This window comes from Felis catus, chromosome B3, assembly GCF_018350175.1.
Source record: "Felis catus isolate Fca126 chromosome B3, F.catus_Fca126_mat1.0, whole genome shotgun sequence".
Lineage (NCBI taxonomy): Eukaryota > Metazoa > Chordata > Mammalia > Carnivora > Felidae > Felis > Felis catus.
The window spans coordinates 17,698,290-17,723,712 of NC_058373.1; the positions used below are offsets into that span (position 1 = coordinate 17,698,290).

The following is a 25,423-nucleotide window of genomic DNA, read 5'->3' on the forward strand; positions in this document are numbered from 1 at the left end:
CCTCTTGGCCTTGCCAGAGCAGACCATGCAATCTTCAGCTTTGGGCTGATGCCCTTGTACAAGACAGGGTCATATTGCAGCCCAGGGTTGCCGCTTCCTTTCCTCTCCAGTCTCTGGCCAGGAAGGAAGCCTCTCAAGGCCACCCACACCACAGGGGCCTGGGGCAGCTGGAGGGCCTTGGCTAAGAGAAAGATGTTGCTGGGACTCTCTGGGGGGCGTAGATGAAAGGGAAGTCCCTGGGTGCCGAGGGCATTCCAAAACCGAGTTCTGAGGGCCCCAGACTAAGCTAGTTTCTTTTAATAGTCAGAGAGAGTCCTCAGTGGCAGCTCTCCAGTCGTCAATTTTAGCTCCTCCGAAGGGCTGGGGAGAAAAGGCCCTACTCTCTGTAAGGGTCAGCACCAAAATAGATATGTTGGGAACTTCGATTTTCATCCTCTCTTGGTTGGAAGTGTGTGTTTTCTTAAAACGTAACTAGATATTTGGATTGTGAGAGTAATATTGGTATATAATTTTGAAAAATCCTAAGTGGCAAGTTAAAATGCCTCTCTCCCTTCTGTCTATAAGCCTCACCCTCTTCTCCCGATCCCGTCTGACTCCTTGGAGTTATCACTATCAAGTTCCCTGTGTATCCCAGAGATATTGATATGCTTATACAAACATACACACATATAGGCCCATGTTTTTGTTTTTGTTTTTTAAGTAGGCTCCATGCCTAGTGTGGAGCCTAATGTGGGGCTTGAACTCACAACCCTGAGACCAATACTTGAGTTGAGATCAAGAGTCATAACCTACTGAGCCACCCAGGTGCCCCTATAGGGGCATGTTCTTAAACACACTCATGCATAGACACGCACGTGCAATTGTAACCCGACGCTGCCCTGCTTCCCTCCCCCAGCCCAGCTTCATCTGCCACCACCCTTCTGGGCTCTGCCATGATGGCTCCTCTGCCCTCTCCTCAATCTTCGGGGTGTCTCACTATCAGTCCTTGGGCTGCTCCGTTGGGAGCTCTCACAGCACCCAGTCCTGCTCCCTGTGTGCACATCACGGTCGCCATTTTACATTCATCTGTGGGACTATTCAGCTAAGATCTCTGTCACTCTCTAGGCTGCTCCTCCATCACCGTCCCAGGGCCAACCACTGTGCCTGGCACATTGTAGGGTCTAGCCGGTTGTCAACTGAAGAAACATTCTGATCCACATCTGCCATTTAAAAAATAATAATGCACTTTTGGCATCTTTAAGGTCAGAATATACACATTGATCTCATTCTTTCTGTGGTTCTATGGTGTTCCATCATGTGGATACACCACAACCTCCTAACTGGTCTCCTATTGATGGATGTTAAGAGCATTTCTAATTTCTAAGGGCTCGCTATTACCCTATAAAATTGGAGAGGGAATATCAAATGGTTTCCCCCAAAGTGGTGCCAATCCCCACTCCTTCTAGCGGTGTATGAGGATGACTGGTTTCCAGTACCTTTGCCATCATGGGGTATCATCAAACTTTTTTTATTTTGCTCACAGCTAGGTGAAAAATGGCATCTCCTGAGTGAAAGTGCATTTCTTTAATAACAAAGGATGCTGAAGATCATTTTTGTATTGTTATTGGCCATTTGTATTTTCTCTTCTGTAAGCTGACCATTCCTATCTTTTGCCCTTATTTCTATTGAATTGACTTTTTCATCTACATTTTATAAGAATTCTCTCTATATCTCCTCTCTTTGCTATTTATTTTTTGACTGTGATATTTTGTCACAGAGAAGTTTTTTTTTTTTTTGCTGTCAAATTCATCAATTTTTGTTTCTTTTTTCTTTCTTGTCTTCCTGTCTCTCTATCTATACCCACATGTACATATGCAGAGGGAAGATGCTACAAATGTCAACACCAACTCCTTCTGGGATGGGAGGCCTGGATAACTTGTAACTCGTTTCTTCGTATTTGTCTACATGGCTTGATTTTTTAGAATATAAAGAGTTTTATTTTATTTTATTTTATTTTATTTGTGAGAGAGAGAGCACAAGTGGGGGAGAGGGGCAGAGCTCCATGCTCAGTGCAGAGCCCAACTCAGGGCTCAATCTCACGACCCTGGGATCATAACCTGAGCCGATTCAAGAGTGTCATACATGCTCGACCGACTGAGCCACCCAGGTGCCCCTTCATTATCATTTTTATAAAAAATAGTGACTTAAAAAGAAAGAGTACAACTCCTGGATTTATGTCACTCTTAGAAAACTTTTATGATGCATAGAATCATAATCGCATTCTGCATCTTTTCTAATTTGAAACATGAAAGGCTAGTATTTTCAGAGATTTTGAAAATTACAAATAGTGCATTATAGCAAATACACAGCAGTTAACCAGAACCGATCGGAAGCGTTGCCATTTGCTGTGTTGTCTGAACCCGGTCGGAGACCTGTGCGAGCACCTACGAGCCATCACGTCGGCCTGGCCAAGGCTGATAACTTGCCCAGAGGAACCTGAAGCCGGATTTTCTGACCTCAAAGTTTTTGGGAGAGGGACTGATAAATTAGCTCATTATACTTTGTAAATCGAGCTTCCCCCCAAATTTGGGGGCTACTGACTGAGTGGCAGAGCTGCCCTGAAATTTGAAAAGAAAGGCAATTCAACTGTCAGAGAAGGAAAACAAAACTGAAGCTAGTGGTGTTAATTTATGCCCCTTGAAAACACACACCCACAAACATTCTCACTGAAATGAAATCCTGCCATTTTTCTTTTGGGTAAGAAAACAAGGGTCTATTGCCAAAATCTGCCATGAGTAGTTTCAGAAACAATCACGTCAGCATGGTTTCTCACAGACCCCTGAGGCAGGGTGCCTAGAACGGCTAGTTCGCCAGTCCCTGGGACCACTGCCTTCCCAGTGTGGTGGCTCTGTGAGGCTTGCTAATTTTCTCCACTCTAATGGGTTAGTTCCTAAAATACTTTGGAACTTGTCGACACTCTACAGAAAATAAAAGGTCTTTTCTTTCTGGGCGTTTCTCTCACTCCAAAGGAATGAACAGTGAAAAACTAGAGGGAAAATAACAAAACCCCTTTTCTTTGTGTACATAATAAATGGCTTTTAGGCCAGGGCTCCCCTGGAGAGCTGCAGCCACACTGTACCTTTCTGTGTCTAGGTAAAGCTCTTAAAGAAATGAGGAGCCTTGATAAATGTTTGATAATTACCATTAATAAATAAAAGTAGCTTACACTGGCATCATGCCTAATGGTTCACAAAGCACTTTCTATTTTGAACCTTTGAGCAGTTCTGTGAAGTGGATAGGATCTTTTGTAGGATTGGGTTTTTTCTTTCTTTTTTTGAGAGGTTAAATGACTTGTATAATCAAACAGCTGGCAAACAGAAGAATTGGGACTCCCACTCAGATTTTCTGACTTCACATCCAGTGCTGTTTCAACTTCACAAAGCTATCTCTTTAATAATGATTGGTAAGTATTTATTTAAACACTCTCTAATCTTTATTAACCTCAAGAATAAACAACAATAAAAGTCACCTATTAAACTTTACGAGTATTATAAAAATGAGCGAAGTACTCTAGAACTCCAATACAGAGCACTCCTTCTAATTTAGATTCAAAATCCAAATGTAATGAAAGGAAAGGTTGAAAACGTTAAAGCATTAAGAAAGCTTTTGCATGGCAAAAAAAAGCATTATGAATCTACAAAAATATGTTAGAGCTAATAAATGAGATCAGCACGGCCGTACCATGCAAAGTCAACATCCTATTTGTATTTCTACATGCTAGCAATGAACAGTAGGGAAAGGAAATTTAGAAAACACTTCTGTTTCTAAGAGCATCAAAATGAACAAAATACTTGGGAATAAAGCTCCCAAAAGAATTATAAAACTTATACTGCAAAATATGGTTGAAAGAAACTAGGAAAGAACTAAGTAAATAGAGATATCCTATGTTCATGTATTGAAAGCCTTAATATTGTGAAGATGTCAACACTTCCCACTTGAAATACAGATTCAGAGCTCTCTCTATCAAAATACCATCTGTTTTTTTTTTTCCAGAAATTGATAAACTTATCCTAAAATTCATATACAAATGTAAGGAAGCCAGAATAGTCAAAACAATCTTGGAAAAATGTAAGAGTTGGAGATGTCATACTTATGGATTTCAAAACTTACCATAAAACTTGTAGATGAATGTGCATAGTTGCATTATTCATAGTATCCACAAGCTTACTACAAAACAACAGTAATTGGGAGTGTGGTGCTACCATAAGGATAGACATAGAGGTCAATGGAATAGAAAAAAAAAAATCCAGAAATAAACCTTTACATTTATGATCAATTGAGTTTGACATGGGTACCAAGATAATTGAATGGTGACAAGATGACCCTTTTAATAAATGGTACCAGGACAACTAGATATTCACATGCAAAAGAATGAAAACAGAGCCCTATTTTATATCCTATAAAAAATTAACTCAAAATGGATCAAAGACCTAAATGTAAAAACTAAAACTATAAAACTCTTAAAAGGAAACAGATACAAGCCTTCATGAACTTGGACTAGGCAATGGTTTCTTAGATGTGAGACCAAAAGAAAAAAAAGGATAAATCGGACTTCACTGAAACTAAAAATCTTTGTGCTTCAGAGGATGCAATCAAGAAAGTGACAAGACAACACACAGAACAGGTGAAAATATTTACACATCATGCATCTGATATCTAGTATCCAGTATGAAGGACTCTTGTAAGTCAACAATAAAAAGACAAATAACCCTATAAAAAATGGGCAAAGGATTTGAATAGACATTTCTCCAGAGAAGAAGTACAAATAGCCACATACCTATAAACAGATGCAGAATATCATGAGTCATCAGAGAAATTCAAATCAAAAGCATGGTGAGATATTACTCCACAGTTACCAAGATGGTTGAAATAAAAAAGACATAATGGGTGTTGGTGAGGATGTGAAGAAAATAGAATCCTCATGCATTGCTAATGGGAATAGCAAGAGGCTGAGGCTGCTTTGGAAAACAGCTTGGTGGTTCCTTGGAAAGTTAAATATTGGGTACCATAGAACCCAGAAATTCCACTCCTAGTCTTATAGCCAAGAGAACTGAAAACATATATCCATATAAAAACTTGCACATGAATGTTCATAGAAGCATTGTTCATTACCTCCATAGAGTGGAAACAACCCAAACATCCATCAGCTGATGAAGAGATAAACAAATGTGGTCTACCTGTATAACAAAATACTATTCAGCCATTAAAAGGGAATGAACTACTCATATCTGCTAAGCACGGATGAACTTTGAAAGCGACATATCAGATTAAAGAAGTCAGACACAAAAGGCCATATATTATAGGATTCTATTTATAGGAAATGTCTATAATAGCCTAATCCATAGAGATACAATGGAGATTGGTTGTTGCCAGGGGATGAGGGACAGAAGAAATAAGGAGAGTAACTCCCAATGAATGCAGGTTTCTTTTGAGGTGATCAAAATATTCTGCTGCGGTGTCTGGGTGGCGCAATCGGTTAAGTGTCTGACTCTTGATCTCAGCTCAGGTCATGATCTCGTGGTTCCTGAGTTCAAGCCCTGCCTTGGGCTCTACGCTGATGATGCAGAGCCAGCTTGGGATTCTGTCTCTCCTTCTCTCTGCCCTTTCCCCACTTGTGCTCTCTCTCTTTCTCTCTCTCAAAATAAATAAACAAACTTAAAAAAAAAAAAGAAATGTTCTGCAATTAGCGGTAATGCTTACACAACTCTATGAATATAATAAAACCACTAAATTGCGCACCTTAAAAGGGTGACCTTCATGGTATATGACATCTCAATAGAAACACTATGAACAAAATAAAACACGAATGACAAATTGGGTGAAAAGACTCCTAATATATGTCACAGATTAAAGGGTGATACGTGGGGTATGTAAAGACTTTTAACAGTTAAGGGAAACTGAATAAAATAAACTAGAATAAAAATTCTATTAAAAAGTAGACAAATGGTATGAAAAGAAAATTCACAAAAAATGTATTAAGAAGATCCACTGAACCTATGAAATGATATTTAATTCCATTTTGCAGATTAAACCTATACTGAGATGTCCCTTCTCACCTACTTGATAGGAAGTAATTCAAAGTCTTGACAATACTCTCCTTTGGAAGAGGCTGTCAGGAAACAAACGCACTCAGACATTGCTGGCAGGAGCAGAAATAGCAGAATCCCAATGAAAGGCAATATCCCGTAAAACTATCAACACATGTTTGCTCCCTCTGACTGAGCAGTCCCACTTCTAGGAATTTACCCTGAAGATACGACTGCAACAATATAAAAATATGTGTGTGTAAGATTATTCATTACAACATTACTTATAATTACAAAATATAGGAACCTATCTAAATGCCCAAACAGAAAACTATTTGAGCAAAACACACTAGGTGCCTAAAACGGGATATTATATTTTTGCACAAATGAATGAACTGCTATAAAGTGATTTCCAAGATACGGTGTTAAGTGAAAAAAGCGAACACACACGCAACAAGTAAATAACTTGGTGGGAGGAGGAAGGGACATTCGTAACAGGAGAATGTCAACTGATAAACGTGGATGGAATGGCAGAATGGAAAGTCATGAATCTGCAACCACCACAGTAAAGACTGGTTTGGGAAAGATTCATCAATGCTAAGTGTAGAGAAAATTTGCAAAGGAGTGGGATATTTACATGGTCTTAAAAATGCCTCTCTGCAGAATGCTTATTGGCTGCAAGGAGAAAAATAGTTATTATACAGGGAAGAATCACTGTGATAAGGTGATGAATTTAATGTCACTAATGAAGGACAGGTAGACATCATGTGCCTCCTGAGGCAATACCCTAAGAAACACAATATCCTTTTGTAGTATCCTAGCAGGGCATGCATTGTCAAATTTAGTCACAAGAAAATATCAGATGAACCCAAACTAAGGTACAAATGACTGGCCTATAGTCTTCAAAAATTTCAATGTCAAAGGAGACAAAGACATGCTGAGAAGCCATTCTAGATTAAAGACCAGACGCATAACAACTAAATGAATACAAAAACATAAGGGGCCGTATTGGGACAACTGACAAAATAGAATATGGCCTGTACCAACATGAACATTCCTGAATTTGATAACTGTACTGCGATTACATAAGAGAATACCCTTGTTAAGTACTCAGGGATAAAAGGACATGGTATATTCAAATACTTTCAGATGATTACAAAATGTAAATAGTTACCACTCTGTGCATATATGTACGTGTCTGTGTGTGTGTATGTCTATATAAATAGATAGAATGAATATGACAAAGTACTTTAAAATGGTGAATCTGGGCCCTACAGACAAGAGGCATTACCTAACCCATTTTCCCTTCACATAGTACTAAGGGTTCCTAGGAGTGGGAAGACCTAATACACTGGAAAGTAGCAGCACTTACATTTGAATCCCTTTGATGATCCCTGCCTTTAGAAATTCCAATTTCTTTCAGCCAGTGTTTCTAAACTATGGCCCAGGCAACACTAGTGTGTCACAGATGTATTTGACCCTCATTTGCATTCACAATCCACATTAAGATTTTTAATGCACTATATGTAAAACCATGTCTTAGGGACATATGTTTAATTTTAACTTAATAGTTCTCAAATTTATTTAACCACAGACATCTTTTCTAGGAAGACCTATGAATTTCTATGAATTCTTGTGAGGTGCTAGTATCCTATGGAACACAGTTTGGAAAATGCTTTTCTAAACCAAACTCAAGTTTTTGGCATTGAATACTGTTAGGTCTTAGAAGCCACCTATCTTTCATTCCAGTGAATTTTGTTACTGGTAATGACCCTTGCTGGGGGACTCTGAGCCTATTATTACTTGATGTCTTTGAACTTTAGAAGCTGGTATAGCAAAGATTGCACTGAGATTTTAAGGGCAGATCTGGATATAATCAGGAAACATTTAGGAAAACTGAATTAAGAAAAACATTTTAAATTAAATTTGAGCCTCTATTCTACAATGTGGGAGTAGAATAGTGTAAAAGAGTTGGCAAGGTTGCTGTAAAACTGGTTCAACAAAGAACAAAGCAAAACCCACTTTTGGTGGTGAGGTAAATCAACATAACCTCAGAATGTCAATCTGAAGCAAGAACTATAAAATATGCACATCTTTTCTCCTAGTGGTTTCATTTCTGGAACTTTATACCAGCAAATAATCAAAGAAAAAAACACTTTGTCTAAGAATATTCGGAATAGGGGCACCTGGGTGGCTCAGTCAGTCCAGCATCCAACTCTTGGTTTGGGCTTAGGTCATGATCTCAAGGCTCATGGGTTCAAGCCCCAAGTTGACTCTGCGTTGACAGTGCGCAGCCTGCTTGGGATTTTCTCTCTCTCCCTTTCTCTCTGCCCCTCCCCTGCTCAAGCTCTCCCTCTCAAAATAAATTAACAACAACAACAAAAAAGAATATTCAAGATTATTGTTACCAACAAAAAATGGCATGCCCATTGAGTGTTCCTGCACTCAGTAAATGGGCCCACCAGCAGCACAGTGACCTTAGCTAGAAACCCGGCATAACACTAGACTGCTCCACCTCCTTCACTCCCCCACTCCCACACCCATTGTTTCTATTCTCCAAGCATCTCTGAAGTCTGTCCACGTTCTTTATTTCCATGTCACTACCTGAGTCGAGGTGTCATCATCCCCTACCTAGCCTGCTGCTGTCATCTCCTGAGTGACCTCCCTGCTTCTCTCTCTCTCCCATCCAGTCCACTCTGCATACCACATAGTGACTCTTCTAGAATGATAATCTCATGATGTCAATCTATCTGCTTGGAAACACTGAACTGCCTTTAGGGTGAAGCTCAAATTCCTCAGCATGACTTTCAACATCCTGCTTGAAGACACCCATTGACCACCTTCACCATTCCCACTGCCCAGGCAGAGGGGATTTCTTGTAGTTCCCTGAATGTCGAGCTACGTCTCACCTTCAGACCTTTGCACACACTCTTCCCTCTGCCTGGGCCGGCCTTCCTCACCTCTCAGTACTTTGGGAAACAGGTACCTATGTTTATTACCTTTGCTGCCTCACATCTCACTCACCATACAATCTGATTTCTGCCTCATCATTGCCCCGTTTCCCTCGACAAAGTCATCAGAGAAAGAAAAAGATAACAAAGGAAAGGAAAGCAAAGAGAGAAATGTTAAAAATCTTGTGTAGCACTATATATCAGGCACTGTGCTAAGCACTTTATGAATATTAACTCATTTATTCTCCCAACAGCTCTGTGTCCTTCACAATAGCACATGGTATTAAAGGACACAGAAAATACAGCTTTCACTTTTCCTCATGTTTTTTTCTGCCAAATTCGTCTTTGCTTTCTTTGCCAGGTTATCTTTCTTGACTTGACCAATGAACACTGAAGTTACTCAAGGCTCTGTCATGTCCTTGTCTCTTCTCACTCAATAACCCCCTCACTCCCAGGGTGATCTCATCCTTTCCCAAGGCAATTACTGCATACAAGTAGATGACTTCCTGACCCATTTTCTGAGCTCTAGTCCTGATTATCTAATTGACTAGATGGCATTTCTACCTATATGCCTCGTGGGCACCTCAGACTCGCCATTGAAACCTGAGCTCACCATCTCTCCATCACCTGTCACTCCTGCTCCCCCACTGTAACTGGCACAAACATCCACACAGTTGTTCAGACTGGAAACTCAGGAGTCATCATTGATTCTTCCCTATTCCTTCTTTTCTCCACATCCAATCAATCTCCATATCTCATCAATTAGGTCTCCTACATCTTTGTCAAACCATCTGCTTCTCTGCATCCTTACTATCATCGTCCGTGTCCAAGGTGCCATCAACTTCCGCCTTTGCTACTTTGACAGTCTCCTAACTGGTCTACCTATGTTCTTGGCACATCTTCCTTGATCCATTCTCCTACATACCAGCCAGAACAATCTTTCTAAAAAATACTGGGTTTGAATCTGGGTTATGCCATTTATAGGCACGGAGGGTATGCCTGGGCATATCCCTCAACCTTTCTAATTCTTGACTTCCTTATCTATAAACGGGAAATAAAAATATGTCACAGGGTGACAGTAATTAAGAGAGAAAATCCAGATAAAGTGACAGAATGGGACATTCTAATAAACTGTGCATGGGCTATAAATGGTCAAACTTAAAAAGGAAATAACAATATGGAACTCTTAGTCCCAGATTGTTGCATCTCATTTGAAATAACAAGAATGAGTTCGGTCTATATTTTAAAACTTTAATAGGGAAAAATTCTGGGAAAACAATTTAACATGGGCTTTTAGCAGATGATGAATATAAAAACATCAAACTCATTGTGATGGTTAATTTTATGTGTCAACTTGGCTAGGCCATGGTGCCCAGTTTTTAAGTCAAACACCAGTCTAGATGTTGCTGTGAATGTATTTTTAACATTTACATTGGACTTGGAGTAAAGGAGATTGCCCTCAACGATGTGAATGGGCCTTACACAATCAGTAGAATGCCTAAAGAGCAAAATGCTGGGGTTTCCTGGAGATGAAGGAATTCTATTTTTCTTTTCAAATTTTTATTTAAATTCTACTTAATTAACATACACTGCAATATTGGTTTCAGGAGTAGAATTCAGTGATTCATCACTTACATATAACACCCAGTGCTCATCATAACTAGTGCCCTCTTTAATGCCCATCACCCATCAAGCCCATCTCCCATCCACCTCCCTCCATCAACCTTCAGTTTGTTCTGAAATCTCTTTAAGAGTCTCTTTCAGTTGTCTGGGTGACTCAATAAGTTTAGCGTCCAACTCTTGATTTCGGCTTAGGTCATGATCTCATGGTCGTGAGATTGAGCCCCACTCTGGGCTCTGTGCTGGGCATGGAGTCTGTTTAAGATTCTGTCTCTCTCTCTCTCTCTCTCTCTCTCTCTCTGCCCTCCCCCCGCTTGCTCACATGGGTGCATGTGTGCTTTCTCTTTTTCTCTCAAAAAATAAAAATTAAAAAAGTCTTTTATGGTTTATTTCCCTCTCTTCTTTCCACCCCCCCCCCCAATATGTTCATCTGTTTTGTTTCTTAAATTCCACATATAAGTGATAGAGAAGAAGGAATTCTGCCTCAAGACTATAACATAGAGATCCTGCCTGAGTTTTCAGTCAGCCTGCCTACCTTATGGATTTTGGACTTGTCAGCCCCCACAATTGTGTCAGCCAATTCTCTAAAATCAATTTCTTTATTTCTTTCTATGTATGTATCCTATTGGTTCTGTTTCTCTGTAGAACCCCGATTGACACACTCACACAGGAATCCTATGATGACAAAGTATATCAGCAGCTAATAAATGACAACTCCAAGCAGCTTCAGGTGAATATTTTAGAGTACAGTAGAAAAAAACCCTCATCAGCTTGATAACATAAGCTCTAAATAGATAAACATGAAAGGATAAAGAACTTCAGCAAATAAGACTTGACTTATGCCCCTAATACGAGAAAAGCCGTCTTCAGGGAGTCTCAGGCTGTTTGAGGACCATGCACCTGGTAACAGTGGACCACTGTCCCACACTCATCCACTTGGTCATCTATATGAAGATGTTTGTTGAACATTTACTCCAGGACAAGTGTTCTACATATCCAGAGCAAATAACAAAACCAGGCATTCTTGGAGCTGCTGTTCCACTTGTGTCTATGAGAAGCACTGAGTCCAGAAGAGCTTTGGGGGACAGTATGTTCCGGCTTACCTGTAGAAAATGGTTGATGGATGCGTCATGAACTCCCAGGGCTCGCTCTACACCTGCCAATTCCTTCAATATCGGTACACATTCAAGACTTTTTTCACCTCGACTGATCTCAGTGTATTCTAAAGCCTCTTGATAGTGGGGCAGGGCTTCTTTTGATTTCTTCTGACTTTGATACATCCTAAAAAATCATCAGAGACATCATTTTTAAATAATTAAATAGAAGACACATAGGTGGGAAAAAAGCGATCTGGTGGTTAGGATTTGGCTCTCTGACCCCTGTTGTCAGGTTCATTTCCTAGCCAGCTAAGTTTCTGTTTTTCCCAGGAGCCCGCAGGGCATAGTCGTCAGGAGGATGGACTTCAGAATAACCAAGAAGTTTCAGATCCTGGCTCTACTACCTATTAGATGTGTGAATTTCCAGTTGCTTTACCTCTTCCTCATCTCTAAGTTAAGAATAATAACAATGCCTCCTTTACTGGGCTATAATGAAGATTAAATTAGTCAACACTCATAAAAATGCCCAGAATGGTCTCTGAAATATAGTAGGTGCCATGCAGGTGTTGGTTTAAAAAACATAAAATACTTTAAAAAAATTTGTTGTCAAGTTAGCTAACATACAGTGTATACAGTGTGCTCTTGGCTTCAGGAGTAGATTCCCATGATTCATCGCTTACATACAACACTCAGGGCTCATCCCAACAAGTGCCCTCCTCAATGCCCATCTCCCATTTTTCCCTCTCTCCTGTACCTCACCATCAACCCTCAGTTTGTTCTCTGCATTTAAGAGTCTCTTATGGTTTGACTCCTTCTCTGTTTGAAACTATTTTTTCCCCTTCTCCTCCCCTAATGGTCTTCTGTTAAGTTTCTCAAATTCCACATATAAGTGAAAACATTTGATATCTGTCTTTCTCTGAGTGACTTATTTCACTTAGCATAATACCCTCCAGTTCCATCTACATCACTGCAATGACAGGATTTCATTCTTTCTCATTGCCAAGCAGTATTCCATTGTATATACAAATCATATTTTTTTTATCCATTCATCAGTTGATGGACATTTGGGCTCTTTCCATGACTTGGCTATAAAATCATAAAATACTTAACAAAACAATAATAACAACCATAAAGGATGCCAAGATGCTGATAACTTATCTGTTGAGAAATTACAGAAATTTTCCAGTATTGGTAAGGGTATAAAGCACTCTCTTTAACTGTTAGAAAGAATATAATTTGAGCTTAAACATCTCTATATCAAAATTATATATATATGTATGTATATAAAAGCATACACATATTTCTGCTAATTGCACTTTTAGTAGTTTATCTTGAAGAGATACTCTGGCAGGGCAAGAAAATATGTATAAGAATGTTTACCTAAGCACTCTTTGTAATAGTGGAAAAGTACAAAGCACTTAAAATATACCAATAGGAGATCATTCAAGCAGATTACAGTAAGCATATCTATACTGTAGAATGCCACATAGCCATTAAAGTTAACATTGATCCATATTTACCAACATAGAAGTATAAAAGTATAAGTATAAAAGGCAGAATACAAAAAATGCTTTCTATAATACCCTATGCAGGTGAAAATGTTATATCTAATCTATATGTACATATATGCATAAAGAGATATCTAAATGGACACTAAAATGTTACCATTCAATAGTTATCTGGAAGGAGTTGGTTGTGAGTGATTTTACCTGTCTTGTTTATGCTTTCTAAATTTCCCAAATTATATTCTATAAAATTGTATTACTGGGGTGCCTGGATGACTTAGTTCAGTGTCTGACTTAGGCTCAGGTCATGATCTTGAGGTTCATGAGTTCGAGCCCTGCGTTGGGCTCTGGGCTAATAGCTCAGAGCCTGGAGCTTGCTTCAGATTCTATGTGTGTGTCTCTCTCTCTGCCCATCCCCTGATCATGATCTGTCTGTCTGTCTCTCTTTCTGTCTCTCTCTCAAGAATAAATAAACATTAAAAAATTTTTAAATTGTGGGGTGCCTGGGTGGCTCAGTTGGTTAAGCGTCCAACTTTGGCTCAGGTCATGATCTCAACTTCGGCTCAGGTCATGATCTCACGATTCCTGAGTTCGAGCCCTGCATCGGGCTCTGTGCTCACAGCTCGGAGCCTGGAGCCTACTTCGGGTTCTGTGTCCCCCTCTCTCTCTGCCCCACCCCCACTCATGCTCTGTCTCTGTCTTAAAAGTAAATGAAACATTAAAAAAATTTAAATTGTATTACATCAGAATTTTATTGTATTTACATTTATTGTATTTACATCAGAATTATATTGTACTTACATCAGAAAAATGTTAATCAAAAAATTGTAAGTAAAGGTGGTGTTGGGAAAAGATTCTTTAGCTTCTTGGGATAAAACTCTGTCACGTAAAAAATATATATCTGTCTATTTTATTTAGCAAACACAATAGTAGACATTTAAAAACAACCTTCTCTAAAATATTTGCTAAGAAATAGACACTTTCTTCATGCATGGAAAAATTTTACATATAAGATTCATTATGAAAGGCACCAACCCTTTCTACATTACCCTTACCCTAGCATCTTTACTACAAAAAGGCCTTATAATTCCCAGCTGCCCATGGGTAAACTGAGACATAATATGAGCACGTGACTAGGAAACCACACACACACACACACACACACACACACACACACAAATATATAGGTCTCGTTTTTAACTCAGTTACTGGACCTTTTGCACAGCTATTTTTGCTCTGTAATAAATTTCAAAGAAATTGATTGATAGAAGATGCTGCTCAGATCTATGCTTCCGATGGCAACAGTGAAATAAAATGCTGATGGAATAGCTTATGAACTTGGATGTGTTCTACAAATGGGAAGAAGTTGAAACACAGGAGATGGTCAGGGATATGTTCCTGGACCAAGTCGGTTCCAGGTTCCAGCTTGCAGCAACTCTTAATCTTAGAAAGGAAGAGATTAGTAGGCGACCTAGTAATACTGGGCTTGTCTTCTGACTCTTACTGAACTTTGGATGTAGTGAGCAATAATTAGCATTGTAAGTATCATAGTTTGTTTTTGAAGAGAAAACCCACTTGCATCTTTGGTGACAGAACGAGGCTTTGAAACATATGGCTGATAACAAATCACTTAGCCCAAAAATGAGATTCCTGGTAGACAACTGAAAACAGGAGGCAGCAAACTGTGGCCTGTGCACCAAATCTGCTCACTGTCTTTTTTTGTAAATAAAGTTTTATTGGCACACAGCCACACCCACTTGTTTACACATTGCCCATGGCTGCTGTAGCACTATAATGGTGGAGCTGAGTAGCTGCAATGCAGTGGATACCAAAAAGCCTGAAATATTTACTGTGTGGGCCTTTACAGAAGAAGTTTGCCAAAGTCAGGTCTAGAATCCAGAGAAAGCTACATACTTCCAAAATGACTTCAGATTTTTTCCATCTAATTTAACCTTGAGAACTCCAACAATGCCACAGATATTTGAGCAAAGGGGGAAAAAATCACCTTCTTCCTTTCTCATGTTCATAGGTGATGAAACATGTGCCAAGGAAATAAAGAATGGATTTTTTGTTTCCAAGGCTGCTGTAAAAATCATGGAAGGGTAATGAAGCAAATACAAAGTATTTGTAATACAAGATGATTTCGTTTGAGCAAAAGTTTTAAAGGAAAGCAAAATTCAAAGCTTAGTAATCAAGCTTACAAATGCAAAAAAATATATAGAAAAGTAAACAATAACAAGGCATAAGTGAATTCATACAATAACAATTTTTCCTTTCCCAAGATAGAACACTAAAGAAAAGTATTTGAGAGTTTGTAATGGTGGAGAACAGGGATAATTTGCTCTTCCTTTTTACCATTAACCTACTACTCTCTTAGCCAAAAGCACAGCCTATCACCCCAGGTTAACACCACGTCACTTTTTCAGGTATCAGAAAGTGATCTTTCAAATACCAGACTCTTGGAGAAAATTGTATAAAAAGAGGGACACAGGGACTGCCTAGGTGGCTCAGTCAGTTAAGTGTCTCACTTTGTCTCAGGTCATGATCTCACGGTTTGGGGGTTCAAGCCCCACATTGGGCTCTGTGCTGACAGCATGGAGCCTGAAGCTTGCTTCAGATTCTGTGTCTCCCTCTCTCTCTGCCCCTCTCCTGCTCACACACACACTCTCTCTCTCTCTCTCTCTCTCTCTCTCTCAAAAATAAATAAACATTAAAAATATTAAAAAAAAAAAAAAGAGGGACTCAAGATGAGAGGCAGGACAGTCAGTTACAAGTGCTGCAGCAGGATTAGAAAACCCCAACCATAGTTTGAGCATTCTTGGTGATGAGGCCACACAACCCCGGGCAAGAACAAAACATCTCTGAACCTTGGTTTCCTCATCTCAACACTGGTGTCCAATAGGGTTGTTGTGAGAACCCAAGAAGATGTCTAAAATGCTCTGCAAACTGAAGCAAGTTGTACAGATTGGCATTAAATGCCTATACATCGTCATACCTTTCACTCCTTCCCCTCCCAACAGGTAGTCTATACGGAACTGAGTGCCACGGCCTCGGGTTGTTCTCCTGTTGAAACAGGCTCAACTGTGGTCTCACTCCCACCCGCAGAAGATTTTGGAAAGTCCAAATAATAAGGATAATCAGTCAAACTCATGTGCCAGTGTGGAAGGCATTTTCTTATCCAGCTAAGCTTTTAAAAATGTTGAGGATATTTTATTATAAGAATAATACGTATCCGTCATTTAAAAAAAAGAGATACAAAAATAAAAATAAAAACTATACAATCACGACATCCAAAGGTGAGTACTGTACACCTTGATATACACCTTTCTGGATGATTTTCCACACATATTTTTTAAAAGAATCGTAATGTTTTATAACCTCTTTCACTTAATCACATATCAAAATGTGGCAATGAATGTTCTAGCCTCATTCTAGTGGTCGAGTGGTGTCATACACTTCACTGACCACTTTATTTACTCATTGCTCAGCACAGACATTCCTTGGAGGACATTTGGGTGGTTTATGCCTTTTGACTGTTATGAACATTGTGTACAAGTTTTTATGTGGATGCGTATTTTCATTTCCTTTGGGTATTTACCTAGGATTGAAATTGTTGCATCATATTGTAGTTCTATATGGAAACTTTTGAGGAAATGACGCTATTTTCCAAAGTAGCTGCACCATTTTATATTTCCACCAGCAGTATGTAGGGGTTCCAAATTTTCCACATCCTTGCTAGCACTTGTTACTATCTTTATTATTATTATAGCCACTATCCTAGTGAGTGTGAAGTGGTATCTCACTGTAGTTTTGATATGCATTTCCTTGATGATTAATGACGATGAACATCTCTTTATGTGCTTATTGACCATTTGTATATCTTCCTTGGAGAAATGGCTATTTGGAAACTTTGCTTGTCTTTAAATTGGGTTGTCTTGTTATTATTGTTGTAGGAGTTGTTTATTTATTCTGGATGCAGGTCCCTCACCAGAAATATGATTTGTAAAAATATTCCAGAAACCATTTTTTACTTTCCAGAAACCATTTTATATTCCCACCAGCAGTATGTAAGGGTTCCAATCATCAAGTGAAAAAGGGCAGCCACAAATAACCTAACCTTATGCCTAAAGGAGCTAGAAAAAGAACCACAAGCAAAACTTAAAACCAGCAGAAGGAAGGACATAATAAAGATTAGAACAGAAATAAATGATATAGAAACTAAAAAAACACAACAGAACTAATCGATGAAACTAAGAACTTGTTCTTTGAGAAAAATCAATAAAATTGATAAACCTCTAGTCAGACTTACCAAGAAAAAAAGAGAAAGGACTCAAATAAATAAAATCACAATTGAGAAAGGAGAAATAATCACCAATGCCACAGAAATACTAACAATTCTAAGAGAATATTATGCAAAACTATATGCCCACAAACTGGTCAACCTGGAAGAAATGGATAAATTCCTAGATACATATAAACTACCAAAACTGAAACAGGAAGAAATAGAATATTTGAACAGACCAATAACCAGCAAATAAGTTGAATTAGTAATCAAAAAACTCCCAAAAACAAAAGTCCAAGGATCAGATGGCTTCACAGGTGAATTCTACCCAACACTTAATCATTTTTTAAAGTTTTATTTGTTGAGAGTGAGAGAGAGAGAGAGAGAGAGAGAGAGAGAGAGAGAGAGAGAGAGAGAGAATGAATGTGTATGAGCAGGGTAGAGGCAGAAAAAGAGGGAGACAGAATCCCAAGCAGGATCTGTGCTGTCAGCACAGAGCTGGATGTGGGACTGGAACTCAGGAATTGTGCGTGAGATTGTGAGCTAAGCTGAAACCAAGAGTCAGATGTTTAATTGACTGAGCTACCTAGGCGCCCCAGTCTACCAAATGTTGAAAAAAGAGTTAAGGGGCACCTGGGTGTCTCAGTAGTTTAAGCATCTGACTTTGGCTCAGGTCATGATCTCACAGTTTGTGAGTTCAAGCCCCACGTCAGGCTCTGTGCAGCCTGCTTCGGATTCTTTGTCTCCCTCTCTCTGCTCCTCTTCCACTCTCACTCTGTCTCTCTCTCTCTCTCAAAAATAAATAAAGATTTTTTTAATTAAAAAAATAAAAAATAAAAAAAATAAAAAAGAGTTAATACATATTCTTCTTAAACTATTCCCAAAAACAGAAAAGGAAGGAAAACTTCCAAATTTATTCTACGAGGCTAGTATTATCCCGATACCAAAACCAGATAAAGACATTACTAAAAAAAGAGAATCACGCCAATATTCCTGACTAACATAGATACAAAAATCCTCAACAAAATACTAGCAAACCAAATCCAACAATACATTTAAAAAATCATTTACCATGATGAAGTGGGATTTATTCCTGGGCTGCAAGGGTGGTTCAATATTTGCAAATCAATCAACATCGTACAACCTATCAATAAGAGGAAGGATAAGAACCATATGAACATTTCAATAGATGCCAAAAATGCATTTGACAAAGTACAACATCTTCTAATAAAAACCCTCAACAAAGTAGGTTTAGAGTGAGCATATCTCAACATAATAAAGGCCATATATGAAACCCCACAGCTAACATTATCCTTAATGGAGAAAAACTGAGAGTTTTCTTGCTAAGGTCAGGAAAAAGACAAGGATGTCCACTATCACCACTTTTTTACTCAACACAGCACTGGAAGTCTTAGCCACAGTAATCAGACAACAAAAAGAAATAAAAGGGATCCAAATCAGTAAGGAAAAAGTAACACTTTCACTATCTGCAGGTGACATGATACAATATACAGACAACCAAAAGACTCCACCAAAAAAACCCATTAGAACTGACAAGTGAATTCAGTAAAGTCGCAGGATACAAAATCAATGTCCACAAATCTGTTGTATTTCTATACACCAATAATGAAGCAGCAGAAAGAGAAATTAAGAAAACAGTCCCATTCATGACTGCACCAAAGAGAATAAGACACTAGGACTAAACCTCACCAAAGAGGTGAAAGACTTGTGCTCTGAAAACTATAAAATACTGATGAAAGAAATTGAAGACAACACAAAGAAATGGAAAGACATCCCATGTTCATGGATTGGAAGAACAAATATTGCTAAAATGTCTACACTACCCAAAGCAATCTATGTATTTAATGCAGTCCCCATCAAAATACCAACAGCATGTTTCACAGAACTAGAACAAACTATCCTAAAATTTGTTTGAAACCACAAAAGACCCCAAATAGCCAAAGCAATCTTGAAAAAGCAAAGCAAAGCTGGAGGCATCACAATTCCAGACTTAAATGTACATTACAAAGCTGTAGTCACCAAAACAGTATGGTAATGGCACAAAAATAGACACCATAGATCAGTGGAGCAGAATAGAAAACCCAGAAATAAACCCACAACTGTATGGTCAAATAATCTTCAACAAAATGAGAAAGAATATCCAATGGAAAACAAGATCATCCCTTCAGCCAATGTTGTTGGGAAACTGGACCACAACATGCAAAAGAATGAAACTGGACCACTTTCTTACACCATACATAAAAATAAATTCAAAAATGGTTTAAAGATCTGTATGTGAGATCTGAAACCATAAAAATCCTAGAGGATAACATAGGCAGTAACTACTTTGATATTAGTCAAAGCAACTTCTTTCTAGAGATGTCTCCTGAGGCAAGGGAAACAAAAGCAAAAATAAACTATTGGGACTGCATTAAAATAAAAAGCTTCTGCATAGTGAAGAAAATAATCAACAAAACTAAAGGGCAACTTACGGAATGGGAGAAGATATTTGCAAATGACATATCCAATAAAGGGTTAGTATCCAAAATATATAAAGAACTTATAAAAGTCAACATCCCACCAGTTACAAAATGGGCAGAGGATATAAACAGACATTTCTCCAAAGAAAACACACAGATAGACAACAGACATGTAAAAAGATGTTCATCATCACTCACCATCAGGGAAATACACATCAAAACTACAATGAGCTATGACTTCACACCTGTCAGAATGGCTAAACTCAACAACACAAGGAACAACAGGTGTTTGGTGAGAATGTGAAGAAAAAGAAACCCTCGTGCACTGTTGGTGGGAATGCAAACTGGTGCAGCCACTCTGGAAAATAGTATGGAGGTTCCTCAAAAAGTTAAAAATAGAAGTACCCTACTATCCAGCAATCACACTACTGGGTATTTACCCAAAGAATACAAAACACTAATTCAAAGAGATACATGCACCCCTATGTTTATGGTAGCATTAATTACAATAGCCAAATTATGGAAGCAACCCGTGTCCACTGATTGATGAATGTGGTATATATGTACAATGGAATATTATTCAACTATAAAAAAGAATGAAATCTGGCCATTTGCAATGACATGGATGGAGCTGGAGAATATAATGAAAATGCTAAGCAAACTAAGTCAGTCAAAGACAAATATCAAAATAGGACTTAACTCATATGTAAAATTTAAGAAACAAAACAAATGAGCAAAGGGGAAAAAGAGAGAGAGGGAGAGAAAAATCAGGAAACAGACTCTTGGGGTGCCTGTCTGGTTCAGTAAGTAGAACACGTGATTCTTGGTTTCGAGGTTGTAAGTTCGAACACCAAGGTGGGTGTAGAGATTACTTTAAAAAGCCTTAAAAACATTTTTTCAATTAAAAAAAAAAGACTTTTAATTAGAACAAACCAATGCTTACCAGAGGGGAGGTGGTGGGTGATGGGTGAAATAGGTGATGGGGATTTAGAAGTGCACTTGTTATGATGAGCACCAGGTGACATATGGAAGTATTGAATCACTATATTGTACACCTGAAACTAATAAAACACTTTTTAAAAAGGCAAAGAAAAAAAAAAGGGAAAAAAAAAGCATGTCACAAAAGGCCACACATTGTATGATCCCATGTATATGAAATGTCCCAAACAGGCAAATCCACAGAGAGAAAGTAGATTAGTAGTTTTCAGGGGCTGGGGGAACATGGTAATAGGGACTGCTAATGGGATGAAAAAGTCAAAACCATTATGGTTTCTTAATATACTGAAAACCACTGAACTGTGTATTTCAGTTGGGTGAGTTGTATGGTATGTTAGTTATGGCTCACTAAATCTGTTATTTAAAAAAGTTTGTGTGGGGCACCTGAGTGGCTCAGTTGGTTAAGCGTCTGACCCTAGCTTTCAGCTCAGGTCATAATCTCACAGTTTCATGAGTGGAGCCCCGAGTCTGGCTCTGTGCAGGCAACACAGAGCCTCCATGGGATTCTCTCTTCCTCTCTCTCTGCCCCTCCCCTGCTCACACCATCTCTGTCTCTCTCAAAATAAATAAATAAACTTAAAAAAAAATTTGAAAGTTTGTGAACATTTCAAAGCAAAACTAAATACAGATAAGGTTTAGTGGTACCCATAAAATTAGTAATTTTCGTTTAAAATAATTGTAATAATGTTAAACAAAAACCAAAATACTTTTCTCTTAATGTTGTCTTTGAGCCATTTTGAACCAGCACAAACCAGGTCAGAAAAGGATGTGTGCTTTGGCTTTAAATTGTTCCCGCGTGATTAGGTGATCCTACCCAACTGTTTTTAGGGCTGAAGGATTAGGAGAGCAGAGAATGTTGTGGGTCCTCCTGCACCTGACCCCTCAGCAATGGGCATGCCCCAGGGGAGGCCATAAATTGGACTTGGGACATTGAGCTATTGGCCTCACTCTCTTTCAGAGATGTAAGCTTGTTTCCTGATGAGCTCTAATGCCTGGGTCTTCTGGGGCAATGCCTCGGTCTACGAAAATTATAATCCTAATGAGGAAGCAGGAAATTCATGGAGAGAAAAGCCACATAAAATTATTCTTAATGGAATATTCTGGTAAATCAATTACTCTGTAAGTTTATTTTTTTTTAAGTTTATTTATTTTGAGAGAGAGAGAGAGAGAGCAGGAGACAGAGGATCCGAAGTAGGCTCTGTGCTGACAGCAGAGAGCCCGATGTGGGGCTCGAACTCACGAACTGCAAGATCATGACCTGGGCCAAAATTGGATGGTTAACCGACTCAGCCACCCAGGCACCTCACTTTGTAAGTTTAAATATGTTAATGTATTTCCTGTTATGATGTCTGCAAGTATGCAGACATGGAAGAATCAAGAAATTGGTGATAAACCCAAAATCTTTTTCCTTTGGCTGATTGTTTCAAGCCAATAAGCTGTGGTCGAGGAAATTAGCTTGAGTGCTGGTGAGTTATAGAAGCAGGATAAGTTCTATACAGCTCCCTAAGTTACCCGGATGTGCAGAATTCAGAGTGTGTCAAAGATGGGTGAGAATAGAAAGGCCAATCCCCTAGCTGAGTGCTGCCCCCCCACCCAGCCATCTGGGGCATGGGTTTGGGGCCCTGGTCCCACACAAAGGAGCCCAAACTGCTGCCAGCAGGGCCTGGCTCTGCACCCACAGACTCCTGCTCCTTCTCTCTGTGCCCACGTTCTGATAGACACCTGCCCGAGGTGGCCATTGGGAGTTTCAGTCCAGCCCACGCTCTGCTGGATGAGCTATTGTGCTTGGACACAGAGCTATGTTTGCCTGGAAGAAAGGGCACCTTTCCCAATTCTCACAAAGGCTCTGTCCACTCACCTAACTGCACAAAGGTGGCACAGAGGTGACGGTGGCTCTCCTGGGACCTGAGTTTCTCAGGACTTGATGAGTTCAGATTACCCTTGAGCATCATCTAAACCTTCCCATCTAGCTTCCCTGATGCCATCCTCCTTTGCGTCAAGTGTACCTTTCAACTCTGGGTGTTCGCTGGGCCATTCTATCTGGAATGTTCTCTTCTTTCTTCCATCTCTGCCTGGCAAACTTCCATTAATCTTTCTAACTACCATTCCTCTTTTTAGTTTTAGCTTAACAGTCTCCTCCTTTAGGAAGCCTTCCCTGACACACCATTTAAGGTGACACTCACTCTCATGGGGCAGGCAAGTGCAGGGTGCGCGCCCAGGAGTGAGTGCCTCCTTAAATGGTGTGGCTTGGGCACCTGGCTTTCTCATCTTAACCCCTGCTCTGTTCCCTGACACCCCAGGCTGGGTTGGGTGCCTCACTGAACACCTGACTGTGCTCCCACGGAACTGTGAACCTTCCCTGCTGGGGGAACATCTCTCAGGTTCTATTATAACTGCCTGGCAACTCAGCCGCTGGGATCTGTGAAGGCAGGGTCCAAGCCCGCCTCATTCATCTTGGCATCCCAGCACCTTGCACAGTGTCTGACAGTAGCCATATGATCTCCAGGAAGTCCAAGGTCATTCTGAGGGGAAGGTTTGCCTTAGTAGTGTGAGGTGACCAAGATGGCGGCAGGCTGGGCGGGGCTTCCATGGGAGAGCAAACATGAAGTGCTGCCTGATAGAAGGCGGGAGGATAAGCTGCAGAGGGAGGGAGGGAGGGAAGAACAACCTACAAATACAAATCCATTAGCTTAGAAGACTCTGAGGCTATAGTTCATACCTTAATTTTCATGGCTTCCAGAATAAGTTTTAGTGAAAAAAATCTTCAAAAAGAGAACATGTTTTCATATTGACTTGGTAGCCAAAATATTGTAGACTATTGATCTAATTAAGGGTGGAGCAAGTTGTTGAAATTTTATAAAAGGTGGAATAAAAGGAACCTTGTAAAAACCTATTAGGGCCTGAACTGTTTCCTCCCACCCAGATTCCTACATTCGAGTCCTCACCTCCAGTGACTTTACTTGGGACTAAGGTTGTTGCAGATGTAATTAGTTAAATTAAGATGTCATACTAGGGGCGCCTGGGTGGCTCAGTCAGTTAAGCGTCCAATTTCAGCTCGAGTCATGATCTCACGGCTCGTGAGTTCAAGCCCCCCATCAGGCTCTGTGCTGACAGCTGGGAGCCTGGAGTCTGCTTTGGATTCTGTGTCTCCCTCTCTCTGCCCCTCCCCCACTCACACTCTCTCTCTCTTTTTCTCAAAAATGAACATTAAAAAATTTTTTTAAAAAAAGATGTCATACTAGAGTAGGTAGACCCCCTAATCCAATGTGACTCGTATCCTTACAAAAAGGAGGAATTTGAACACAAAGACACATAGAGGGGGCAGTCCATGTGAAGATGAAGGCAAGATTGGGGTGATGCATCTATAAGCCAAGGAACACCAGAGATTACCAGGAACCCACCAGAAGCTGGAAGAGAGGCCCAGACCAGATTCTCCCTCACAGCCCCCAGAAGGAACCTGCACGGCCAATACTTTTATCTCAGACTTCCAGCCTCCAGCACTGTGAGAGAAGAACGTACTGTGGTTCACGTCACCTAGTGGGTGGTACTTTGTTATGGTAGTCCTTGCAAACCAATATGGAACCCCTACTGGCCAACTCTAGGCCTGGAGGTTTTCCTTCCCTTAGACCCCTAATACAAGAACACTGGGTATACGTATACTTACCCAGAGTGGCTACTTAGATATGGGAGCACCATTTTTTTTTTTTTTTTTTAATCACACTGTGCTCACATCTGACTTTCTATTATCTCCCTGCCTGGAAATTTGAGTATCTGCTGAGAAGGAGACCCGGAAGCAGGCAAATTCAGCAGGAACAAACACATGACTTTCACTGGCCATGGTTTTGCCTTTGATACAAGAACGTCCAAATGAAAGCACAGCCCACGAATCCCATGACAACCAGTAAGCTGCACTTAGCAGGGTGCCTGCCCTGAAGGGCCATAGTCACACATGAGGATCCATTCTTGAAGGCGACCTGTTGCCATTTCTGAACGCTCTAAATTGAAAAGATTTTTGTCAGCCTATTATTGGCCTCAAATTTCAAACTACTGAATTCTTTAGACCCTGAGTCCTTCTTCTCTTGTAGCTAAAATGACTTACCTCCTCACTTAGGTCATCCACAGGGGGAAAAATTAGATCCCTCATACAATGTACATAAAAGTTCTAGGTGGATTAGAGGCCTAAATTCAAAAAGCAAAACTTTGATATGTTTAAAAAATATATAAGAAAAAGTAATTCCACGATTTTGGGTAGGAAAGGATTTTTTTTTTTAAACTAAGCTTCACACCCAGCGTGGAGTCCAATGCTGGACTTGAACTCATGACCCATAGATCAAGACCTGAGCTGAAACCAAGAGCCGGACACTCAACTGACTGAGCCATCCAGGTGCCCCTGTAAGGAGGGATTTTTTTTTTTAAACAAGACAAAA

At 39.7% G+C, this 25,423-nt stretch overlaps 1 protein-coding gene across 11 annotated transcripts in view; it reads right to left on the reverse strand.

Annotated features, from left to right (window-relative positions):
• The window catches only part of TTC23 (tetratricopeptide repeat domain 23), a 105,482-nt gene that overhangs the window by 39,409 nt on the left and 40,650 nt on the right, over positions 1-25,423 (reverse strand). For all 11 annotated transcript variants that reach the window (XM_006932291.5, XM_006932292.5, XM_019831932.3 and 8 more), the window contains exon 6: positions 11,740-11,917. In XM_006932291.5, the coding sequence (XP_006932353.2) occupies positions 11,740-11,917 (178 nt within the window). The remainder of the gene's footprint in view (positions 1-11,739; positions 11,918-25,423) is intronic.